Source organism: Chionomys nivalis, chromosome 13 (assembly GCF_950005125.1).
Source record: "Chionomys nivalis chromosome 13, mChiNiv1.1, whole genome shotgun sequence".
Taxonomy (NCBI): Eukaryota; Metazoa; Chordata; class Mammalia; order Rodentia; family Cricetidae; genus Chionomys; species Chionomys nivalis.
Window position 1 is genome coordinate 26,865,689 of NC_080098.1, and position 22,154 is coordinate 26,887,842.

Sequence of the window (22,154 nt, forward strand, 5' to 3'; positions counted from 1 at the left end):
GGCAGCGAGGAGGTGGGAGGTGGCTATTGCCGCAGAGGAGGGCAGTTGCTGGGCCTTATGCGGGTTTTGAGAATCAATGGAGTGGGCTTATGAGGGCACGAGTGTTGTGACTCGTGGGAGCCGAGTGATGTGAAAGTCAAAGACATGTGGATTTAGCTCAGATGGTAACAGTCACAAAGAGAAATGGATCAGAAGGGAAACGGGGTGCTTTGTTTATTCCTAACATTTTGCTTCAAGATTTAGAGATTCATACTCTGTCCTCTTTCTCATTCTTCTGTCCTACCACATTTGAGTTTTCTACTTGAAATAATTTCCTAAAGGTAAAAGGGAGATTTTTGTTTTTCTCAAAGATAAAAATAAAGGCACCCCTTAGACTTCTGGCATTCTCCCACCGCTACGAGAATGTGGTTTGGGTAACTTGACCTCTTGGGACCTCAGTCTCTAGCTGTGAGAAGCAGATGAGAATATCTCCCTTTTGCGGCTGCACAGCGCATTAGAGGTAATACACACAACGCAGAGGTCAGAAATTAGAGCTGTTATTACACTAAAAAAAACAAGTGGGGGGGGCCTGCGTTCTCTGACTTTGTAGATAATGATCTGAACTGAACCACAACATCAATAAACACTGCCTAGTACGCATATAGTTAGCCGCGATATCTGCCTGCAAGCCTTTAACGGGGCAGAGAGCATCCTGTCTCCTGGAGATTACATATCTCTGACATGGAAGGAAGACCTCTGAATCTGGAATCAAGAACTTAGGCTTTTTCTCAGGCTCTTCCACAATTCACAGAAAGGACTAAGACATCAGTTCATCAGCTACAAAGAGAGAGAGAGACAGACAGAGAGACAGAGAGAGACAGAGAGACAGAGAGAGAGAGACAGAGAGAGAGAGACAGAGACAGAGAGACACTGGTAATATGAAGTGTGTAGGATTCCTTCTCTGACTTCTCTGAGCTGTGTACATGTAATTCTCCTTCATGACCTCTCTGAGAACCTTCTAGACTAATTATTTTTATTCTTTTTTGGCTGTTGTGCTGTTTCTTTTATGACACCAGAGTGAGAAGAGCTAAGAATAACCCAGATTTACTCCTATGGGATCAAAAGGAACAAACCTCTCCAGGACTGCCTTTCCCATGGACCCTTCTGCCTCAAGGTCTTTGGATAATTTTTGGAACACATTTGGCAAGGCCTTTCAGGGGAGAGAATTACAAGCAAAACTGGGAAAGATTCTTTTAGGAAAGGAAAATCTGTGAGAGTACAGAGTTCTAGAACTTTCTCCCTGTCCCCACATGACCTCCTTGGACACTGGACTAGTCCACCAAACTGTGGAAATTTCCATGACCTTGTGTAGAAAAACACCATCTTGTACTGAAGAATGCCAAGGGGTGCAAAGTTATCCCAAAGATAAACTATCTGGCCCCTTTTCAAATTTTTTGTTTGAAAGGTTCCTTAGCTTGTGGTTTGTTACCAGATTTCAATTATGCATAAAATTAATCCTTGACTATTTGTGTTGATGAATTCAAAAGTTGCTAAGTTCAATAATTTTGTTTCAGTGAAATTATAGAAAAATTATTTTTAAAGGATTTTATTTATTACTTATTTAATATGTGTATCAGTGCCTATATGGATGTATGCACATTTGTGTGTAGAGAAGCATATGCCTGAGTATTATTAAATCCATAAGATGCTACTAAGCACCCCCTGTCACTCTCCACCTATTCCTTTGAGGCAGAGCTCTCCCTGAACCTAGGCCTCATGCTTTCTCAGCTAGTCTGGAAACTAGTTAACCCGGGCTGTCCTCCTGAACGACCCCTCGGGGCTGGTGTTGAAGGTATTTACAGGAACACCTGGCTGGATGCATGGGTGCTGGGGTCCAAACCCTGGTCCTAATGATCATGGAGCACAATCAAGAGCAGCAGCTGACCCATCTCTCCAGACCCCAAACCTGCAGGGCCTATTTTATTTTACTTACCATGATGATCACAATTATTTGTGTGTGTGTGTGTGTGTGTGTGTGTGTGTGTGTGTGGTATGTAAGAAAGACTGTTTCGAGAGAAGCTGTGGCACAGATCTGAAGTAACTTGATGAGTTTGACAACTGCGCAAAAAACTCAACACCAAGCTCATTTTACTGTCTCCTTTGAGTTAATCCCTGCCCACCACAAGAAACCACTAGCCTAATTCCTCTGTGTTTAAACCCTATCTTTCTCTGTCTCTCTGTCTATGTCTCTCTTTTTAATTTCATATACGTGGAATCATACAGTATGTCTAATTTTTTGGTTCAACATTTTTTTATTTAACTATGTTGAGTGTGGTATTAATTCATTCCTTTGAATGTTTGAGCATTTTTAAAAAATTTATACTCTATTCTCACAGTGATAGGTATATAAGTTATTGAGCTGGTTTTGTTGTTTTGGAGATAAGGTCTCTCTAAGTAGCCCAAGCTGGCATCAAACTCATAATTCTCCTGCTGTAGCTAAGGTTTCTCTAAGTAGCCCAACCTGGCATCAAACTCATAATTCTCCTGCTGTAGCTTCTTGAGATCTGGGATTATAGGTATTTACCACCATAACCCTCCTTGGATTGGCTAGAAATCAGGCTGCTGGAGGTCATTGTAAAATCTCCCTATGTGCACTTTACTTCACTGCTCTTAGACAAATACTTTGGGGTGGAATTGCTAGACCATAGTGCAGGTTTATAATAAATTTTATTTGAAATATTTTCATTAACATTTTTAGACTTATTTTATGTTGATGAGTATTTTGCCTACATTAATATGTGTGCACCATATCCAGGTCTGATAATCACAAGTTCAGAAAGCAGCATCATATCTTCAGGAATGGAGATTCAAAGAGTTGTGAACCACAGTGTGCGTCCTGGAAACCAAATCTGAATCCTCTGCAAGAATACCAGATCTTAATAGCTGAGCCATCTCTCCAGCCCTGTTTTAAATAGCTTAAACCAGTGCTCTTAACCTCTGAGCCATCTCTCCAGCCCCAGTAGCTTCTGTCTCGATAACTAGTTTTACTGATGGTCTGGGTAACAGAAGGTAAAAGTCTCCAAACATAAACTTTATTTTAGCACTGTCTTAGACACTTCCAAGGAAGTTCAAAAGACAACTTATCAATTTTAATAAAATATACATTGGCTGTTTGGATTGTAATTACATTGAGTTGAAGATAGACCGACTCATGTCTGTAAAAGTCAACCTTCTAAGCCAGGTGGTGGTGGCACACGCCTTTAATCCCGGCACTTGGGAGGCAGAGGCAGGTGGATCTCTAAGTTTGAGGCCAGCCTGATCTACAGAGAGAGTTCCAAGACAGCCAGGAAGGAGTACACAGAGAAACTCTGTCTCCAAAAATCGAAAGGGAAAAAGAAATTAATCTTCCAACTTATAATTTACTTTTAAATAGAGAAACTCTATTTCTTTTCCTGAAATCTATCTCAACAATGTGACAGTTTTTGAATCTGGTCTTCTTGGAGGCTTGGGTGAATTTTTTTCATGAATATTTTATGGTTTTGATGTGTAAATTCAGTTGATGGTAGATTTTTGTCTAATTGAGTCCATATACTCAAATGACTGGATAGAGATTGTCATGTCTGCTGACTTACAAATGCCCTTGTGTAGAACTCTTGGTACTTTCATGGAGAGAGGCATTCCAGCTGTGAGCAATGCCTTTTCTCACGAGACTACTTTCTGGTAGTAACAGCCTCCTTATGCTAATCCCTGCATATATTTTTCTGCTCTTTTATCCTCAGTTTATTGTGGGTTTTGTATTTAAGAATGTTCCTGCATGGACAGCATGTAGCTGAGTCCTGATGTGTGTTGCAGTCTGAAAACTTTCTACGTTAGAAACTTTGTTCATTTGTGTTTAGCCACTGTAATGGCTCCACCTTCACATTTGCCTTCCTGCTCTTTCCTGGCTGCCCCACTTGCATTCTTATTTCTTTATTCTTCATTTTAGCTACTCCAATACATATTCAATACATATTGGAATATTCTGTTTAATTTATTTGATTACCTTTTTAATGTATGCTCCCTGTAATATTTTATTATTTGACCCATTTCCTGGGGCATTCGCATGCAGTCTTAATTTTCCATGCTCTATTTAGTTAATATTGTACCGTTTCAGACATACTGGAATAACTTAAAAAGCTAAAGGCCCATTAACCTCAACCTTCTTTCTACAGTTGACACATGTTTCACATTTACATAGGTGGTAAGATCTACCATGTAGGCACCAGCAAGATGGCTCAGTGAATAAGAATGTATACTGCTCTCCTAGAAGATCTGGGTTCAGTTCCTGGCACCCACATTGTACAGCTCACAGTCACCCATGACTCTAGAGTCATGACACCCTCTTCTGGTCTCTAAGGACATTGCACTCATGAGCCCTTTCCTGCCCCAACACACATAATTAAGATAAATAAAAGACCTACCATACAATGTTATTATTTTTATTGCAAACATTTCTTTCAGTGAAAAAGATGGCATTTTCATATGCATATTTATTTACTCACATCCTTCATTGTTCCCAGTAGATTTCTATTTCTGACTAGTATCATTTCTCTGTAGCTTGAAATTTTGTCCTTAACTTTTTTTTTCCTACTTTAACATCAATACAAGTGTGCTAGTTCCTCCGTTATTCTCTGGCTCCCCTTGCTTCTGTGGCAAAGTCAGTCATCCTTCATCACTTTGTCCACCTATACGTGTGACCTTTTCCTCCGACTGCTTTCAGACACTAGGTGTTTGGTGGCTTCACAATGGATGAACGCTGATCTGCTTGTCTTTATTCTGTCTGGAGCAGGGAACATCTTTGATCGGTAAGTAAATGTTTGTGTTTGGGTTCCAGACATGGGCTGGCAAGATGGCTCATGTGTAAAGTGCTTGTCACCAAGATGCCGTCCATCCATGGTTCATCCTTCCCAAACAGTTCCACCAATGAGGACCAAGCATTCCAATATATGAACTCATGGTGCCATTCTCATTCAAAATATGAGAGAGAGAGAGAGAGAGAGAGAGAGAGAGAAACCGGAAGGGTGATAGAACACACTTCATTGCCTCTACTTTCTGTCCCTGTCACATTCCTGGCTGACTGTTGGGTGCCGTCGCCGAGGGCAGTCTTTTCTCTTTTACTTTGCCGACTCACAGTCAACCTTCTCTGGTAATGTGCTTACAGATTCACCCAGAGCTATGCTTTGAATTCTCTAGGCATCCATTAGAACATTCAAACTGACACCTCAAACCAACCACCATGATAAAGAACCATCTGGTAGAGAAAGCAGGTGCTCCCCTGGATGGAGTGGCTCCTCCTAGGACAATCTCCTGTTGCCCTCAGCGTGCTCCCCTGGATGGATGGCTCCTCCTAGGACAATCTCCTGCTTTCCCCGCATTTTCTCCCCTTACAGTTACTCCATCCCTTGTGCTGTCTGTGGCATAGTCCTGGTCACCAAATCTCTTTGCAGAAGAACTTGTTGCGATGGAGTGATTTTCTGGTTAGAAATCACTTTTTTTTTTCTTCAAGAGTTGGGTGTTGTGAGCTAGCTGTAGTGACATGCACCTGTAATCCCAGCACTCAGGAGTAGAAACAGGATGATAGGAGTTCAAGGTTATTCTCAGCTACATAACGAATTTGAGGCCAGTTTGGGCTACACAAGAGGACTTCTCTCAAAAACATGACCTGTTTCTGGTGTTCATGCTAGGACACCAAATCTGTCTAGAAGCTTTGACTTGCCTTGCCTTTTGTATTTGCTAGGCGTTAAGTATCTTCAGAATAGAACTCTACTTATTTCTTTTTTTTTTATTTATTATGTATACAATATTCTTTCTGTGTGTATGCCTGAAGGCCAGAAGAGGGCACCAGACCTCATTACAGATGGTTGTGAGCCACCATGTGGTTTCTGGGAATTGAACTCAGGACCTTTGGAAGAGCAGGCAATGCTCTTAACCACTGAGCCATCTCTCCAGCCCCAACTCTACTTATTTCTGCTTATTCCTTCTGTAGTGCATATTTTATACTGTGAAACAACTTGAGTGAACAGTGCTACAGCATCTCTGACACAAATATTTATCCTTTTAATTTTGTTAGCATATATTAAATACACATAGAATGGTTTTCATTGTGCTTCGTCCACACATGCATATAGTGTATTTTGATCATATTCATATACACACCCACCAGCCTCTGTGGCTCCACCGATCCCCTGCCGCTTCCCAACTGATTGCTCTTCTTCTTGTCTTTCTTTGTGGTGAACCAGAGTTTAATTAGAGTTACTTATAGGAAAATGGGTACTGGATTATTTATAGATTCATAAGCAACGTACCAGTGACTACATCACTGAGGGAAATGACTCTCCCTCTATCAGCAATCATCAGTTGCCTATAATTCTTCAGTGGCAGACCTCATGATAGCCCAGCAATTGTTAACCAACTATAAATCAGGAAGGGGGTGGAAACCCACAAGCCCCTCCCCTCTTTATGATGAAATATTGACAGTCACAATCTTGCGCAGGGAATGACAGTTGCTGGGAGTTCAAGAGGGCACACCCAGGTCATACTCAGGAAACAATGTTCTACACCACCCCACTCCTCCCTCTCACTCTTCCTTTGTTTCTTTCCCCTTTTCTGCAATGTTCCCAAGCCTTGGAGGGAGAGATCCAGATGGCACATTTAGGAGCTAAGAATTCAACGGTCTCTTGTACTCAGCACGTAGATCATTTGTACATCCATGCAGTACCCAACACCCATTGCAAACGGAAGCATCTCTACACAAAGATTTCTAAAGAACTGTCTCAGTCAGGGTTACTATTGCTGTGATGAAACACCATGACCAAAAGCAACTTGTGGAGGAACCTTCCTTCACTGAAGGAAGTCAGGGCAGGAACTCGAACAGGGCAGAACCCTGGAGGCAGGAGCTGATGTAGAGGCCATGGAAGGGTGCTGCTCACTGGCTTGCTCCTCATGGCTTGCTCAGTCTGCTTACTTATAACACCCAGGACCACCAGTCCAGGGTGGCATCACACACACAATGGGGCTGGGCCTTCCCCCATCAATCACCAATTAAGAGAATGTCCTACAGGCCTGCATATGGCCTGAACTTATAAAGGCATTTTCTCACTTGGAGTTCCCTCTTCTCAAATGACTTTGTCCAGTGTCAAGTTGACATAAAAACCAGTCAGTACAAGAACCACAGTATGAGCCTCAGTTCCTTTCCTGAGAAAGTGGAATACATGCCAATCCTTTAAACAGAAGAAGACACTGGTGAGCAAGTCACTGCCCCTCAAACTCTTGTCTTATTAGGACCTCCTGCACTAACATCCTTCTTGTCTTTGCAGACATGTGTGTGGAAGACCCACCTAAGGTCATGCATGCCACATTCAAAGCACTCGCCTACAAGAATGGCACCATCCTTAACTGTGACTGCAAGAGGGGTTTCCGAAGAACAAAGGAGTTGGTCTATATGGTTTGTTTAGAGAACTCCTGGAGCAGCAACTGTCAGTGCATAAGAAACTGTAAGTGTCCCTTTGGTAACCTCAATAGGAAGGGGAAAACGGGAGACAGAGTCAAGCTTCCATGAACTTGGACTAACAGATAAAATAATGGTCAACAAATCTGTGGGATAACTGAGTTTAGAGGCTTCTAGGATATCCACTCATTTATCATTATCTAAGTACTCATTCTAAGAACAAGGCTTGCTAAGCCTGAGTCAATCTGATAGATTCTATGACTTTGTTGTTGGTCTCTATTCTTTCTTTCTTGAGTTTAGAATGCTCCTTCACACAGCCTGTCTCTGTACTCAGTTTCTTCTTCATTCTAGGGAGTGAGACTGTGAAAAAGTTTTATATATATATATTGCTTTTGTTGAATATATCCATTGTATATAGTAGTGTATTACGTGAGACTATTTCATACAGGTACACACTATAGAATGAACATATTCTGCCCCCACCTGATATCCCCTACTCTCTCTTCTATTCCCCTCCCATTAGAAACTTTTGGTTTCCTTGGGCAGTTTTCTCTAGCTGCATCCATTTTCTTCTCCGTGGCTGAAAATTTCCCATCATGCAGGTGATGGGTGGCACATGTCTTTAATCCCAGCACTCAGCAGTCAGAAACAGGTGAATCTCTGTGAGTTCGAAGCCAGCCTGGTTTATATAGTGAGTTCCAGGCCAAGTGGGACTGCAGAGTGAGACCCTGACTCAAATGTGTGTGTATGGTTTATACATGTATGTATACATATATTAAAGAAAAATTCCATATACAGCACATTTGCTTTAATTACTCTTCTATTGTTAGACACCTAGGCGGGTCCCATAACTGATCTGTTGTGTCATTCATCTTTATTTCTTAACCCTGAGGATGGAGAGGGTCAGTGAGTCAAACCATGTGAGGAGGACAGCGTTTAAAGATGGCGGCCCTACTGAAATGCCTGGTTAGCTCATTTTCCCACAGATCTCTCCTTATCCTAAGCTGGGGTTCTGATGCCTCCTCATCGGCAACTTCTCTTCCTAACTGACATTTTCTTACCATTGCCTTAAGAGTAGCTTTGACCCACTGCAGGGGAGTGAAGGAGTTAAGTGAGGGTGGTGGGGTTAGACCATTCCCACTGCTGTGTACAACACTGGCAGCCCTGGTGACATGAAAAGACCTATTTTAATTATGTTTAATTCACATGTACACAAGGATTTTTCCAGTAGGAGAATCTTGCATTTCTTCTAGGAAAGTACTGAATCCGTTGTCAATATGCACATGAATGTGAGTGTGCCCACGGAGAGATCAGTGCTAGACTAGGTGTGCTGGCCCCATCCCAGAGAGGGCTTGTTTGCTCATCTCTGCAAACCCAGCCCCGGGCTATTAATTCCTGGGTCCTAGAAAGATGTCCTGGAGTGAAGGAACACACAAACAGCTTTTTTCTATTCGGAGTATTTGCAAACTTATTTGCCTCATTCCTCCCATATTCTCTAGCCAATAACAACAGAAGAAACCAAGTTACACCTAAACCTGAAGACCAGAAAGAGCAACAAATCACAGAAATGCCAAAATCAACACAGTCTGTGCATCAAGAGAACCTTCCAGGTAAGATATGGGTCTCAACAAGCATCCTCTAGCTGGCTCCTGGGAGCTGACCCTTGGCTACATGGGAAGGATGAGCCAAAGGGGAGAGGTTAGTACTATTCGCCATAGGCAGTGCAATCCATTCGCCTTCTCTCAGAACACATGCAGATGACAACATTGCCTAATGATGGCAGACTCGCTGCTTAGCATTCAAGTTACTCTTTCTAAAGGTGATATAGACTATGACTTGGGAGCCTAAGAATTTAACTGCAGACTCAGTTTGGTTCAAAAGCATGTGCTAGGAATAACTGTGAGCTAGACACTGCCTGCAGAAGTGTCAAGTGGAATAAACAGAAATGCTGTGGGAGAATGTTCCTGTACACTGTAAAGATTTGTCACTTGTATTTGTTTAATAAAACTCTGTTTGGTCAGTAGCTAGGCAGGAAGTATAGGCAGGGCAACAAGACTAGAAAAATTCTGGGAAGAGGAAAGGCAGAGAGGCAGTCACTGGCCAGATGTGGAGGAAGCAAGATGAGAATGCTGCACTGAGAGGAGGTAATAAGACATATGGCTAAACATAAACAAGAATTATGGGTTAATTTAAGTTGTAAGAGCTAGTTAGTAATAAACCTGAGCTAATAGGCAAAACAGTTTATAATTAATATAAGCCTCTGTGTATTTCTTTGGGACTGAATGACTGAAGGACCAGACAGGACAGAAACTTCTGTTTACAAATTGTGTACAATGTGGAGCTTCTGTTTATGTGTTGCTTTTATTGGTTGATGAATAAAGCTGTTTTGGCCAATGGCTTAGCAGAGTAAAGCAAGGTGGGAAATCCGAACAGAGAGAGAGAGATAGGTAGAGTAGGGGAGATGCCATCTAGCTGCCAAATGAGAAAGATGCCAGCACATTACTGGTAAACCACAGCCTCATGACAATGCATAGATTAATAGAAATGGGTTAATTTAAGATGCAAGAGCTAGCTATGAATATTCCTGATCCATTGGCCAAACAATGTTGTGATTAATATAGTTTTTGTTTGTTTATTCAGCTCTGGGTGGCCAGGAAACAAAAGCTCAGTCTCTGTTTACACAATGGTCTCTGACCTCAAGAATTTCTCCTATTTTCTCTTAAGTGCAAGATAATATGCTTTGAGCAAAATCATTGATAACGATTTCCTTCTTACAGAACAGGGTTATAAAATGATAGCCACAGACGATTATTTGCTAGTTAATGAGGTGTAGATGAGTGGGAACTGTGTCTGCCCATTCCTTTCCCAAAGGAAATAATATGTGTATTAAACCATGATGTCAGGAAGAGAGTCTCCAGGGTTAACTGAGATGTGCAAGGACCAGTTGGCCAGATGAAGAACCCTTATGTCATATGATAAAGCTATAACTTTACAAAGAACTTTATTATACCAAGTATAATCTCATTTGAATCCTGTAGCCTAGTCAATCAACTGAGACACAGGGAAATTAAACAATTTAGCTAAAGTCACATCATAGGGTGAAAGTAAGACCTCTAGCTTCCTAGTTTTTTTGTTTTGTTTTGTTTTTTGAGACAGGGTTTCTCTGTGTAACAGTCATGGCTATCCTGGAACTTGCTTTGTAAACTAGGCTGGCCTCAGACTCAACGAGATCCACCTGTCTCTGCCTCCCAAGTGCTGGGATTAAAGGCATGCACTGTCACCACCTGGCTCTGAAAGATTATTTTTAATGACTTAAAAACTACTCACAGCATTCAATACTGGGGGGAGGGACAATCAAGAAGCAATATTGCAATGTCATGGTTTTAGTCCCTTTCCTCTTCCAGTTCTGTCCTGAAATGGTGTTTCCAAAGGCATTTGATATTTGCTCTGCTTTCCTGCTAACCGGTGCCAACCTCTACAGTTGTTGAAAGGTCAATCTTTCAATTACTCAAGAGACAATCAGCTGAAGCAGGCACAGTTGTACATGCCTGTTATCCTGGCATTTGGGGAGCAGAAGCAGGAGGATCAGAAGTTCAAAGCCAACCCAAACTGTATGATTTCCCCCCTCACCCCCAGCAACAGAGAGAACCAGCTGTTTCTAGCTGAAGGGTGTTTCATGAATTCTCGTCGTTTTGTGTCTCCATCTAAAGAAACAAATCAAATTCATACAGGTTCTGTCAATTATGATGATTCTTGCCTTAAAATAATATTTTGTTCTGAGACCAAAACACAGTTTTAATTCTGTTATACCAGGTGCAAAGTAGTCAGGAACAGTCAGCTTCCTACTGGGATAGAGGGTTTGTATGTGGTTTTGTTGGAGATTATTTTGAAACTCTGGCAGATTCCAAACTTGCGAGTAATTTCATGATCCAGAGTTTGACAGTCTATCTAGTTCCATCTGATCAGAGTGGGGGAATTCCAGATTAAATCAGAACAGCCCATGATCTCGGGGGCCAAAGTTCAGCCAAGCCTGGTTCAGTCCAGTGAGTGTAAGTTGTTGGGCACAGGAGATCTTTAGAAAGCCTGACAGGGCCAATGTGGGTCACACTTCAGATGTAGTTTAATTAAGGACCATGATTCGTTTCTCTGAGATTCTCTCAGCATCTCCCCTGCTCCAGACGTTAGCCTTATCCTTCGTCAGCTCAGCAAAGTCCTAGAGTGATTGCCAACTGCTGCTCAAATTTGTGCCTCCTCACTCTGTGGAAACACAGAGTGGTCTGCCCCCTTACTGTCTCTCAGCCGAGCACCCTCTTACACCTGACTTACAAAAGTCCTCAGGGTCTTTGCAGCATCCATCAAACAAAGATCCCCTTCCCCCATGCCCCTGGCAAGCATCCACTTGCCCCTTGCACTACCCAGTTTCTGTGCACCTGCCCATGTCTTTCTTACCTACTCAACTCTGAGACGCTTGCAGGAGTGACAGGGCCCTGTGGGACTTTTCCTGAGGAGACATGAGCAAGCATCTGTTCACCAGATGGAGAAACAGTTATATCCAAGTATTAGGTAATGGACCAACGAATTTACTGGCTTTACTCTTGGGAGCCTGGATGGCTCAAATGCAGCTGCATCACCCAAAACCCACCCCAGCATGGATGACAACCCGTGGAAGTTGCATCCCTGGCGATCTCTGCAGGACTGGCAGAGAGCTCCAACAACTGAGAATCTCCTCAGTCATTGCTACTGCTTATGTAACTTTGGGCAGGGGGTTGGTGAGTTTTCCTGAGACCAGTGAGTTTTCTGAGACCTGTGTGTTTTGTTTATTTTTCTGAGTCCTAAGGAGCCTCCCTCCAAGAGAGAAAATTTCAACTCTGAGGAAATAGCTGCACAGCACTGGGTTCCATACCTTCCTACAATGCCTACCTTCCTGCCCCCTGCCCCGGATGCTCTCAATAGTTGTAGGTTCAGTGAGAGAGTGAAACAAAACCGTAAGAACCAAGGTCCAGTTTCTAGGGACCAGAGTCATTCTGGGTACAAGAAGCAGCCTAGAGGCACTCACTATGCCTTCCTAAACTTGCCTTCAGAATTATTGTCCTCTTCCAGGTCACTGCAGGGAGCCCCCTCCATGGGAACATGAAGATACCAAGAGAATCTATCATTTTGTGGTAGGACAGAGAGTTCACTACGAGTGCATTCAAGGATACAAGGCCCTACAGAGAGGTCCTGCAGTGAGCATCTGCAAAATGACCTGTGGGAAGACGGAATGGACGCAGCCCCGGCTCACATGTGTAGATGAAGGAGAGTACCATCAGTTTCCAGGTATGTTGTGTTAAGGTTTTAGAGACGCCCCCGAAGGAGACCAACAGCCATAACAAGAGCGCTTTATTAATTCCAATGTTGGGGTGGCATTTGAAGTCCCCCAAAGGAGGTCATGAGCTCCTTTTATGCAGAGTTAGGAGAATTCCAGAGAGAAAGGATTAACATGGGGTTGATTGGTGGAGGAAATATTAGTATGGGGGCTGATTGGTGGAAGGTCCTAGTGGTTAGGGACCTTCCAGCAGTAGGGTAGGGAAAGCTATCTTTAGCCTGCAGAAGTCTGGGGAACATCTGCTGAGCTAGCAGAAGGGCTTTTGGAGGCTGCTGAGCCAGCAGAAGGGCTTGTGAGGGTGCTTGCTGATGGTCACCCATAAATTGCGGTTTTCATGAGACCTGCTTGCTCACTCTGTCCCATTCTAGTGTAGTGAAACTAAGGTCTGGCCTCTGTCAGGGTTCTGGTCTACTGCCCCACCTTCCAGCCTTTTTAGTTGTTCCTTCCTTGTGTCTGTTCCATTTTTTCTCCATCTGGACCAAGATGAGACTCCTCTCCGCTTTGGGACTTTGGGAAAGTGTCCTGACCCTCTGGGTCTCATCTTTTAAAACAAAACAGATCAATAATGAGGTCCCTTCATCTCTGTTCTGTACATAGAGGCAGAGAAATAGTAATCTCTCTAGTGTTCCAATACACACAGGATGCTGTTTCATGGTAATAATTCTATCCTGCGTCTAGCTGATCCTGAACTTCCACAATTTCTGCCCAACTACCAAGACATCCCATAGTGCATGAGGGCAAGTCCAGAGTCACGCCTGCATGCTTCTTTCTTCCTCTTGAACTTAATATAGGTATGTCATTTGTACAATGCTCCATTGTCATTGTCATTACACTCCCCTGTAAAGCTCCTTCCTGATCTTTGATAGAAAATACATGTGGGAAGGGGTTTGCGTTTCCTACCCACTCCTGCTCACATGTGACCTGCGTGTGTTGGGGTCTTCTGCCATATTTGTTTGAAATCTTACTACTTCCATAATCAAAAGTTACTCACATTGACTCACGAATGTTCCTAGTTTCTTTATCTGCTACCATTTCTCCCACTCTGTGACTTCCCCCATGGTCCTCTATGCCTTTCCCATAACTTGCTCCCAGTGAGCCACCCTCTTGGCCAGGGCATGCTGAAATGGATTTGCTGCAAGCTGCTGGGGTCCCCAAAACAGCCAGTCCCAAGCAGGGACAGGGCAAGACCACTTGACCACTCAACAGGAAGGTGGCTTGTCCCCAGCAAGCCATGAGAGCAGCTGGCTGGTCCCCGGCAAGCCATGTGGGCAAGCAGCAGGTGGGAGGCAGACAGGCACAACATACAGAGTGGAGTTGGACATTTATTTAATGGTTAAGAAAGGGAAGGGAGAAGGGCAGAAAGGGGGATAAGGAGGGGAGAGAGACAGACAGACAGAGAGGTGGGGGAAGGGGAGAAGTGGGGAGAGGCAGAAGCTGCTTCTCCCGAGAGAGGGACAGGGAAAGAGGCTAAGGCTGCAAGCAGAAAGGGAGTGTGTGGCTTGTCTCTTAAAGAGACAGAGCATTACACATGCCAATAGTTTTCTTTGTAAGAGATGGAATGACAAGTCCTTAGCTATCTGTGATAAAATACCGTGACCAAAAGCAACTTGGGGAAGAAAGGGCTTATTTGACTTACACTTCCACATCACTGTTTATCACTGAAGGAAGTCAGGACAGGAACTCAAACAGGGCAGTAACCTGGAGGCAGGAGCTGATGCAGAGTTCATGGACGAGTGCTGCCTACTGGCTTGCTCAGTCTGCTTTCTCATAGAAGGACCACCAGCCCAGATGGCATCACTAATGATGGGCTGGGTCCTCCCCCACAAACCATTATTGAATAAAATGCTCTACAGGCTTGCCTACAGTCCAGCCTTGTGGCAGCATTTTCTCAACTGAAGTTCCCTTGAGCGCCAATGAGTCTAGCCTACGTCAAGTTGACATAAAATTAAACATAAGTGACCCACATACTGGGTCACTGATCACAAAGGAACTAAAAACTTTATTTAGATACATATGGTGGTGGTGGTGGTGGTAGTGGTGGTGTGTGCACACGCTAGTGTGTGCGCATGTGATTTGACCTATTTCCAAGTCAAAGGTGGAATCCAGGGCTAAGTAGGAAGGCTAGAGGGAAAGACCTGCTCACAGTTCCATAGATAGCCATGGTCAGGGTTAGAGTCCCCCTTGTATGCTCTACTATGGCCCTTCACTGCGTGCAGTGCTGCTGATGTGGATCTGTGTCCCTGAGTCATGCCTTAGTAAGTGTTTCTGGGACCAGAAGCAGAAGGCAGGTGTAAGAAAACATTAGAGTCTCATAGCTCCATCTTAGGTTACAAATCCATTGCTTTTTCTCTTCTGCAGCCAGTGAAGACTCTCAAGGAAGCAGAGATTCTTTTCCCGAGAGTGAGACTCCCTGTCCCGTCACCACTGGAGGTATGGAGAGAGCGTCTGAGAACAGACATTTGGCCATCAGGCAAGGACAGGCAGTGGCTATGCAAGCTTCTCCAGCAATGAATAAGATGAGGAGGGGAAGCTGGGCCTTGCTGCCTTCCTGTCCTCCAAAGCAAGAACATGGCCATAGCAACACAATCAATGCAAGCCAGGATGGGAAGATGACTCAGTTGGTAAGGTACTCACCTTGTAAGTGTAGAGTGCTGGAGACCAGCTTCAACAGAAATACCACTTACCAGGGTAGAAGCATGGAGATCAGAAAAATTAGTAAAGAGGACGAAGACACAAGTGAAAATAATTAAACAGAAAACATAGGATAGTACCGGGAGAGAGTTTCAGCCTTGTCTCTCTTCTCCACAGACTTGCAGCCACTCACAGAAGCAGCGACAACTATGGAGACCTTCATCCTGACAATGGAGTATCAGCTGGCAGGTGGGTCAGGTCATTTCATTTGTGGACAGATAGGGCAGCATGCCAGGACACGGGCAATCTGACCTATTGAAATGATCTCTCCTTTCACTGAAGTTTATAAGGGGAAAAGATGACTTTTGATGCTAACATTGCTCAGAACCCTCTGGATTAGCTGTGGTGTGTTGGGAGTTGTATTAGCTACCTTTAGAATTGCTTTGACCAAATGTCTGATGAAACAAACTGAAGGAAAAGAGGATTTGTTCTAATGGACGGACAGTTCCAGGATCTGGTCCATCACTATGGGAATGTGTGACAGAGGATGCTGAGCAACTGGTCACTCTGCATCCGCAGTTAAGAAACAGAAAGACTGGGCTGGAGAGATGGCTCAGAGGTTAAGAACACTGACTGCTCTTCCTGAGGTCCTGAGTTCAATTCCCAGCAACCACATGGTGGCTCACAGCCATCTGTAATGAGATCTGGTGCCCTCTTCCGGCCTGCAAGCATACATGGAAGGAATGTTGTACACATAATAAATAAATATTAAAAAAAAAAAAAGAAACAGAAAGACTGCCTATAGTGGTGCATGCCTTTAATCCCAGCACTCAAAGCAGATTCAGGCAGATCTCTGTGAGTTTGAGGCACGCCTGGTCTACAGAGCAAGTTCCAGAAGATCCAGGAGTAAACAATGAGATCCTGTCTCAAGAAATAAAAGTGAGAGAGGGGGAGAGGGGGTGGGAGGGAGGGAGAAGAAAGGAGAGAGAGAGAGAGATGCTTTGCTCAGTTCACTTTCTTTCTCATGGAGCCTAACACCCCAGCCCATGGAATGGAGCTGTCCACTTTTAGAATGGGTCTCCCTACCTCAGCTAACCTACTCTAGATAATCTCACACAGACATGCCCAGAGTTTTGTCTCTAAAGTGACTCTAGGCCGGGCGGTGGTGGCGCACGCCTTTAATCCCAGCACTCGGGAGGCAGAGGCAGGCGGATCTCTGTGAGTTCGAGACCAGCCTGGTCTACAAGAGCTAGTTTCCAGGACAGGCTCCAAAACCACAGAGAAACCCTGTCTCGAAAAACCAAAAAAAAAAAAAAAAAAAAAAGTGACTCTAGGTCCTGTCAATCAAAACAAACCCAGAGCATCCCAAGAGTTAAACCCTAAAGCACCCTAAACCAGTTCCTCTCACATACATCTTCAAGAACAATGCCCCCCAAACTTAGTGAGGGACAAAGCCAAGACCCAGAGAGAAAAATAAAATTGTCCATAAGCATCTCAGCTGTTCCTGGTAGGAGGTAAGAAAATGCTGCCTGAAAACAATGGCAGAATCTGGAACCTTCACAAGTCAGCATTTGGGAAGTGCAAGCACCTACAGGAGATATCAGTGTGTTTAGGATTTTTCATCTTATTTCAACATTCCCCCATGGAGGACGGAAGCTGCTGGTGAGGCCTGTCCTCTGAGCCTTCCTCAAGTTTCAGCAGCAGTCCGCTCCAGAGGACAAGGGCCAGCCCCTTTCTTATAGAAAAAAGATGCCGTAGGCCCCAGCTGTGAAGGAGGTCCTTGCTCACCTATGGAATTTTCTCACCCGCCCTATGGATCCAGTTCCTTTACACCCACAACCCCCTCCAAAGCATAGCCCCAGTGCTCAACCTAACCTCCTCTCTTTTGACAGTGGCCGGCTGTGTCTTCCTGCTCATCAGCATCCTTCTTCTGAGCGGGCTCACCTGGCGGCGTAGATGGTGAGTCTGACGCTGTAAGAACTAAGTACCCTCAATGTCTGGTCTCCGCCCTGGCAGCATGAACACTGCCCAGAACCTGAACTCAGCTGACAGCCTAGGAAGATACACCCCAATTAAAGGCTTACCGTGCAAGCAGGAGCACTTGAGTTCTATCTTTTGGGGAAAAGCTTTGTAAAACACAAAACAAAAGCAAACAAACAAAAGTTGGATGTGATGGCACTTACATACACAGTTGCACACGCACGCACACACATGGGGATGGGGGCATGGGCATGCTGGCATGTTCCTTTCATCTTTGCACTCAAGTCTGGAGGCAGGAAGATTATGAGTTTGATTTTGAGGGCAACCTAGGCTGAATAGAAAATAGCATGTCAACCTCAGCTACATAGTAAGACAGACCTCAAAATAAATGAATAGATAACACGCCTAGGAATGGATGTATGTAGCTCGGTTGAAAGAGTGAGTACCTAGCATGCTCACAAAGCCAGGCTTGACCTCGGCACCAGGAGAAGTCGAGCATAGCAGCACACACCTATAACCCCAGCACTCAAGGGGTAGAAGCAGGAAAATCAGATGTTCAGCACCGTCCTGGGCTACATGAGATCACATAGCAAAAATCTAAATTGTTTTTTAAAAAGAGGTAAGAAGGTAAAACCATCTTGAGAAAAGCCAATCTGTCCTCATTAGGGTCAACTGGGTGAGATATTCTGTCCCTGCTTAGTCTCATTTCCTGTGGGTGTGATAACATACCCAGACAAAAGCAACTAAAGGGACAGAGGGTTTATTTGACTCACATGGTTGTGTGGGAGTTAAGGTGGCCAGAACTTGAAGCGGTTTCTCATCTCACACCCACAAGCAAAAGCAGAGAGCAATAGATTCATGCGCACACACACTCAAACCCAGCTCACTTTCTCTTTGTTTATACAGTCTGGGACCCAACCCCAGGGGTGGGTTTAGGCTGGGCCTTCCCAGATCAATTAACATAGTAGAGACACCCTCTGCAGACACATCCATAGAGAGCCTTGTCTAGGTCACTTCCCACTGAGCAATTCCCTTCCAGGAATTTTGGATTGTGTTAAGTGGACAATTAAAACTAATCATCCCAGTCTCAAATGTGAAGGGTGTGCCCCTTCTGCCAAAGCAGGTTCTGGCCAACCCAGATACTCTTAAATCCTTTAATAACGTAGTCATAAGGTGGATAGTGGGAATTCAGTTCCTTCCATTCTCAAGTTGTTGCTCTGGCCTACTCTGGGCTGGTAACTTAAAGGCTACTGGCTGAAGGAGTTCCTACAGCACCTCAGAGGTGGTTGTTCTAGGAACTATTCATAGCCTTAGCAATCTACCCATTTCCTTAAGGTCTTGGGGTTATGGGAATGAAGCATGATGTCATATGCCTGGCAGTCTAGGGGCCTCAGTGCATGTTAGATCTTCTCCCTGCTCAGGATGAGCAGCTAGCTGGCAACAGTCTTTCATTTGGGAGCTTGAAGACTCAAACACTCAGAACCAGAGGATAGGCTCTTTGCGAGCGGTAATAGCTTAGAACGGTCATGATGGGAAGTAAGGAAGTGTGTAAACACCACATGAGTTCCTAAGACCTCCCAGTACCATCAGGGAGACGGAAATATAATCATAATATGACCCCTCTGGTCAAAGAACTTGATTTAAAAAAAAAAAAGCAAACAAACGAACCCAAACATAAAAACCTTACCTCTGGGTGTGTTATGGCACAAACCTGAATTCCCAGCCCCGAGGAGTCCAGCCTGGGACTTCATAACAAGACCCTGTGTCTGACCTAATTTACCTAATAGTGCCCTCTTGTGGCCAACTGGAAATCCTACCTCTGAATTACTGAAAAAAATATGATCTTGGCCAGAGTTATTTTGGTTGTTTTGGAACAAATACTAGGAGCTAGGAGTGTGCAATAGCTGGCTTACGTTGGTTAAATTTTTGGGAGTCGAATCCAAGGCCTTGAGCATGCCAGACAAGTGTTCTATTCAGATACCACCCAGCCCTTTGAACTGTTTGGTTTTGTGAATATTTTCCTCTCTTTTTATGTTTTTTAACGTTAGTTTTTTGGTGGGGCTAGGGCACTTGACACCGCATGTGTATGAAAGGTAGAGGGATGGGGATGTCTTGAGGTTGGGTTTCATCAGGTTGGAAGGTAGCAAGATTCTGAGGTGAAATTCAAACTTCGAATCTCAGCATTAGAGTGGAAGACTGTACGGTTTTCATGTGTTTGGGTGGGGACGATGTCGTACTATGATACACGTGGCTGTGACTGAGTTAATCTCCTAGGATGAAGAGCAGAAGAACCATCTAGAAAACTCGGAGCAGTCGGAGGCCAGGAGAAGCTAATGGGAATCATGAAGCTCAAGCAAAATCAAAGAAGTCAAACACTCACTCAACAGGTGTCTCCTGTTGATCCTTTGGGTTCTAGAAGGTTTTGAAGTCACAGGCTATAACTGCACATTAAGAAACTGCAACCCCATCACTAAACTGGATGCTGCCATTGAAGAATGGGAGAGAGGACGCCACAGCGCTCTGTGTTCTGTTCTCGTGGACATACGTGGATGAAAGCTAGGATGGCATGGACACTTTTTATGCCATATAGAATACAGAAAGAAGTAGCTTTGGGTGACTTCATTGTAATTTCCCAGTTTGGAAAGTCTACGTAAAGCCTAGCACTAATGTAAATACTCTTTCTCCTCCCTCGTCTTCCCTCTTTCTCCCTCGTCCTCCCTCCTCTACCTCCTCCCCTGTGCCCCCTCCCTGCTCTCACAAGCTCACCCGAGTCAAGTGGCTCCTTCATCAACCTCTGGTTGTCTCACTGGCTCTTCTGACATCACTTACCGATCAGCCTTTCAACTGGGGCTGGCAACTAGGACTCTGTATGTTGTTCTCTCAGTCCTAGAAGGGAGCCAGCCCCCTTCCTGTTGAAGCTTCCGTTTTGAATGTCTAAAGAACAGAAGCTTTGGAAGAGCAGTTTTTGAATAACACCAAAGTAAGGGGTCAAGATGTGGGGAACAGTGGAGGGTCAATGTTCGGCAGCCCGCGTCTAGGGTCAACGTCAGGAGCAGAAGGTTAGGTCCTGGGACATGAATCATACTTATCTAATGCTTTCCTAATGGGCCACTCTAAGAGCTGGTTTCTTTGGGACTGTCTTCAACTGCACTCTAAATTTAGCCTGGGTTGTTGATGCTTGTAGACGCGGACCTTGTACATGTCATGAAAACACTGAGAAGCAAGGAATCTTTTCTATGTTTATGGAAGGGAGAAAAGAAATAAGGAAGCAGAGGAGGTGATTATACCAAAGATTAACTGTAGACTGGATAGCCCAGCCATCCTCAAATAATTCCCCTCCAAAATCTCCCAATTCAGAGTCACCAGGAGGCCTTAGGAAACGGACTGCAGGGCCAGTCCAGTCTGAGTCAATAGTGTGGAATTTGGGTTTCTCATAAGTTCCTGGGTGGTGACTTGATGTTGATCTCTAGGCCACACTCTGAACCACCGGGCTCTCCCTGTGTGCTCTCACCTTCTCTTGCTACTAAAAGCAACCGGTTCTGGTGCGCAGGTCCCCGAGAACATTCTTGTTCAATCTCTTCTTGTAAGATTTCCTCTCAAGTGAGTTGAGCCAGATGTTCAAACCTAACAGTGTTTTGGGGATTCACAAGAAACTTAAGCTATCAGTTTTCACTTCTGAAACAACTGGAAAATGTTACGGGAAGTCAAATGTCAGACAGAGCCCTTTTTGGTCTTTAATATGACCAAGTATAAACCAGACTTTTCCTATCTTTGGTCCCACCCCTTTCCAAAATATACTTTTTTTTGGGAAAAGCAAAGTTAAGTAGAATCTCAAATGACTAATTTTAGAAAAGAAAATGTTAAAAATCTTTCTAAAGAGCTGTAGTTAGTGGCACAAACTTGCAAGCCCAGCACTCAGGAGGCTGAGGCAGGAGAATCACAGCAAGTGTGAAGTCAACTTGACCTACAGAGCAAAAACTCTGCCTCAACCGCCACCCTTTCCATAAAAACAATCTTACTTGCATAAAATTAAAATTTTTAATGTACATCTGTTTACCACATGTGTGCCTGGTGCCCAGAGAGGCCAGAAGATGATGTTGGGTCCCCTGGAACAGCTGGTCATGAGCTGCCATGTAGGTGCTAGGAACTGGACCCCTGCCTGTGCCCTAAACCACTGAGCCATCTCTCCAGTCCAATAAATTGAATTGTATTGTCCTTGCTCATTATGGGAGATGGGGATATAATAACAAACTTTTTCTTGATAATACTAAGATATTGTTTAACTATTTTACTCTCCTTCACAAGTGTATGGTGGAATTTTCTAGAATCTACATGTGTAATGTTGTCATCACTCTGGTGTTAATGTATAAGTGATTTTATCTTGTTTATAAAATAATTAATAAATGATGTTTTAAATTTTTCTTGGTTTTAGTTTTTAAAGATGATTAATATTGATAGAAACTCGTTTACATTAAGAAAGCCTTTTGGGATCCTCAGGAGTTTTTAATGGTTTTAATCATTTTTAATGACATAGAAAAGGTCTGACAAATTCTGCTCAAAAGTTGGTATGGTTTGAATTGGAAATGTCCTCAACAGGCTCATATGTTCCAACACCAGCTAGCAGAGCTGTTTGGGTTATGCAACCTTTAAGAGGTGAGGCCTTGTTCGTGGAGACAGGCTTTTGGAGGTGAACCTCTGAGGGTAATAGTCCAG

General features: G+C 44.0%; 1 protein-coding gene across 1 annotated transcript in view; it reads left to right on the plus strand.

Moving 5' to 3' along the window:
- The window catches only part of Il2ra (interleukin 2 receptor subunit alpha), a 40,660-nt gene extending 19,061 nt beyond the window's left edge, over positions 1-21,599 (plus strand). Inside the window, exons 2-8 of the mRNA XM_057787701.1 lie at positions 7,335-7,511; positions 8,965-9,075; positions 12,566-12,781; positions 15,189-15,260; positions 15,639-15,710; positions 17,354-17,420; positions 19,716-21,599. Coding sequence (XP_057643684.1) covers positions 7,335-7,511; positions 8,965-9,075; positions 12,566-12,781; positions 15,189-15,260; positions 15,639-15,710; positions 17,354-17,420; positions 19,716-19,740 — 740 coding nt within the window. The 3' untranslated portion in view covers positions 19,741-21,599. The remainder of the gene's footprint in view (positions 1-7,334; positions 7,512-8,964; positions 9,076-12,565; positions 12,782-15,188; positions 15,261-15,638; positions 15,711-17,353; positions 17,421-19,715) is intronic.
- The last annotated feature ends 555 nt before the right edge of the window (positions 21,600-22,154 follow it).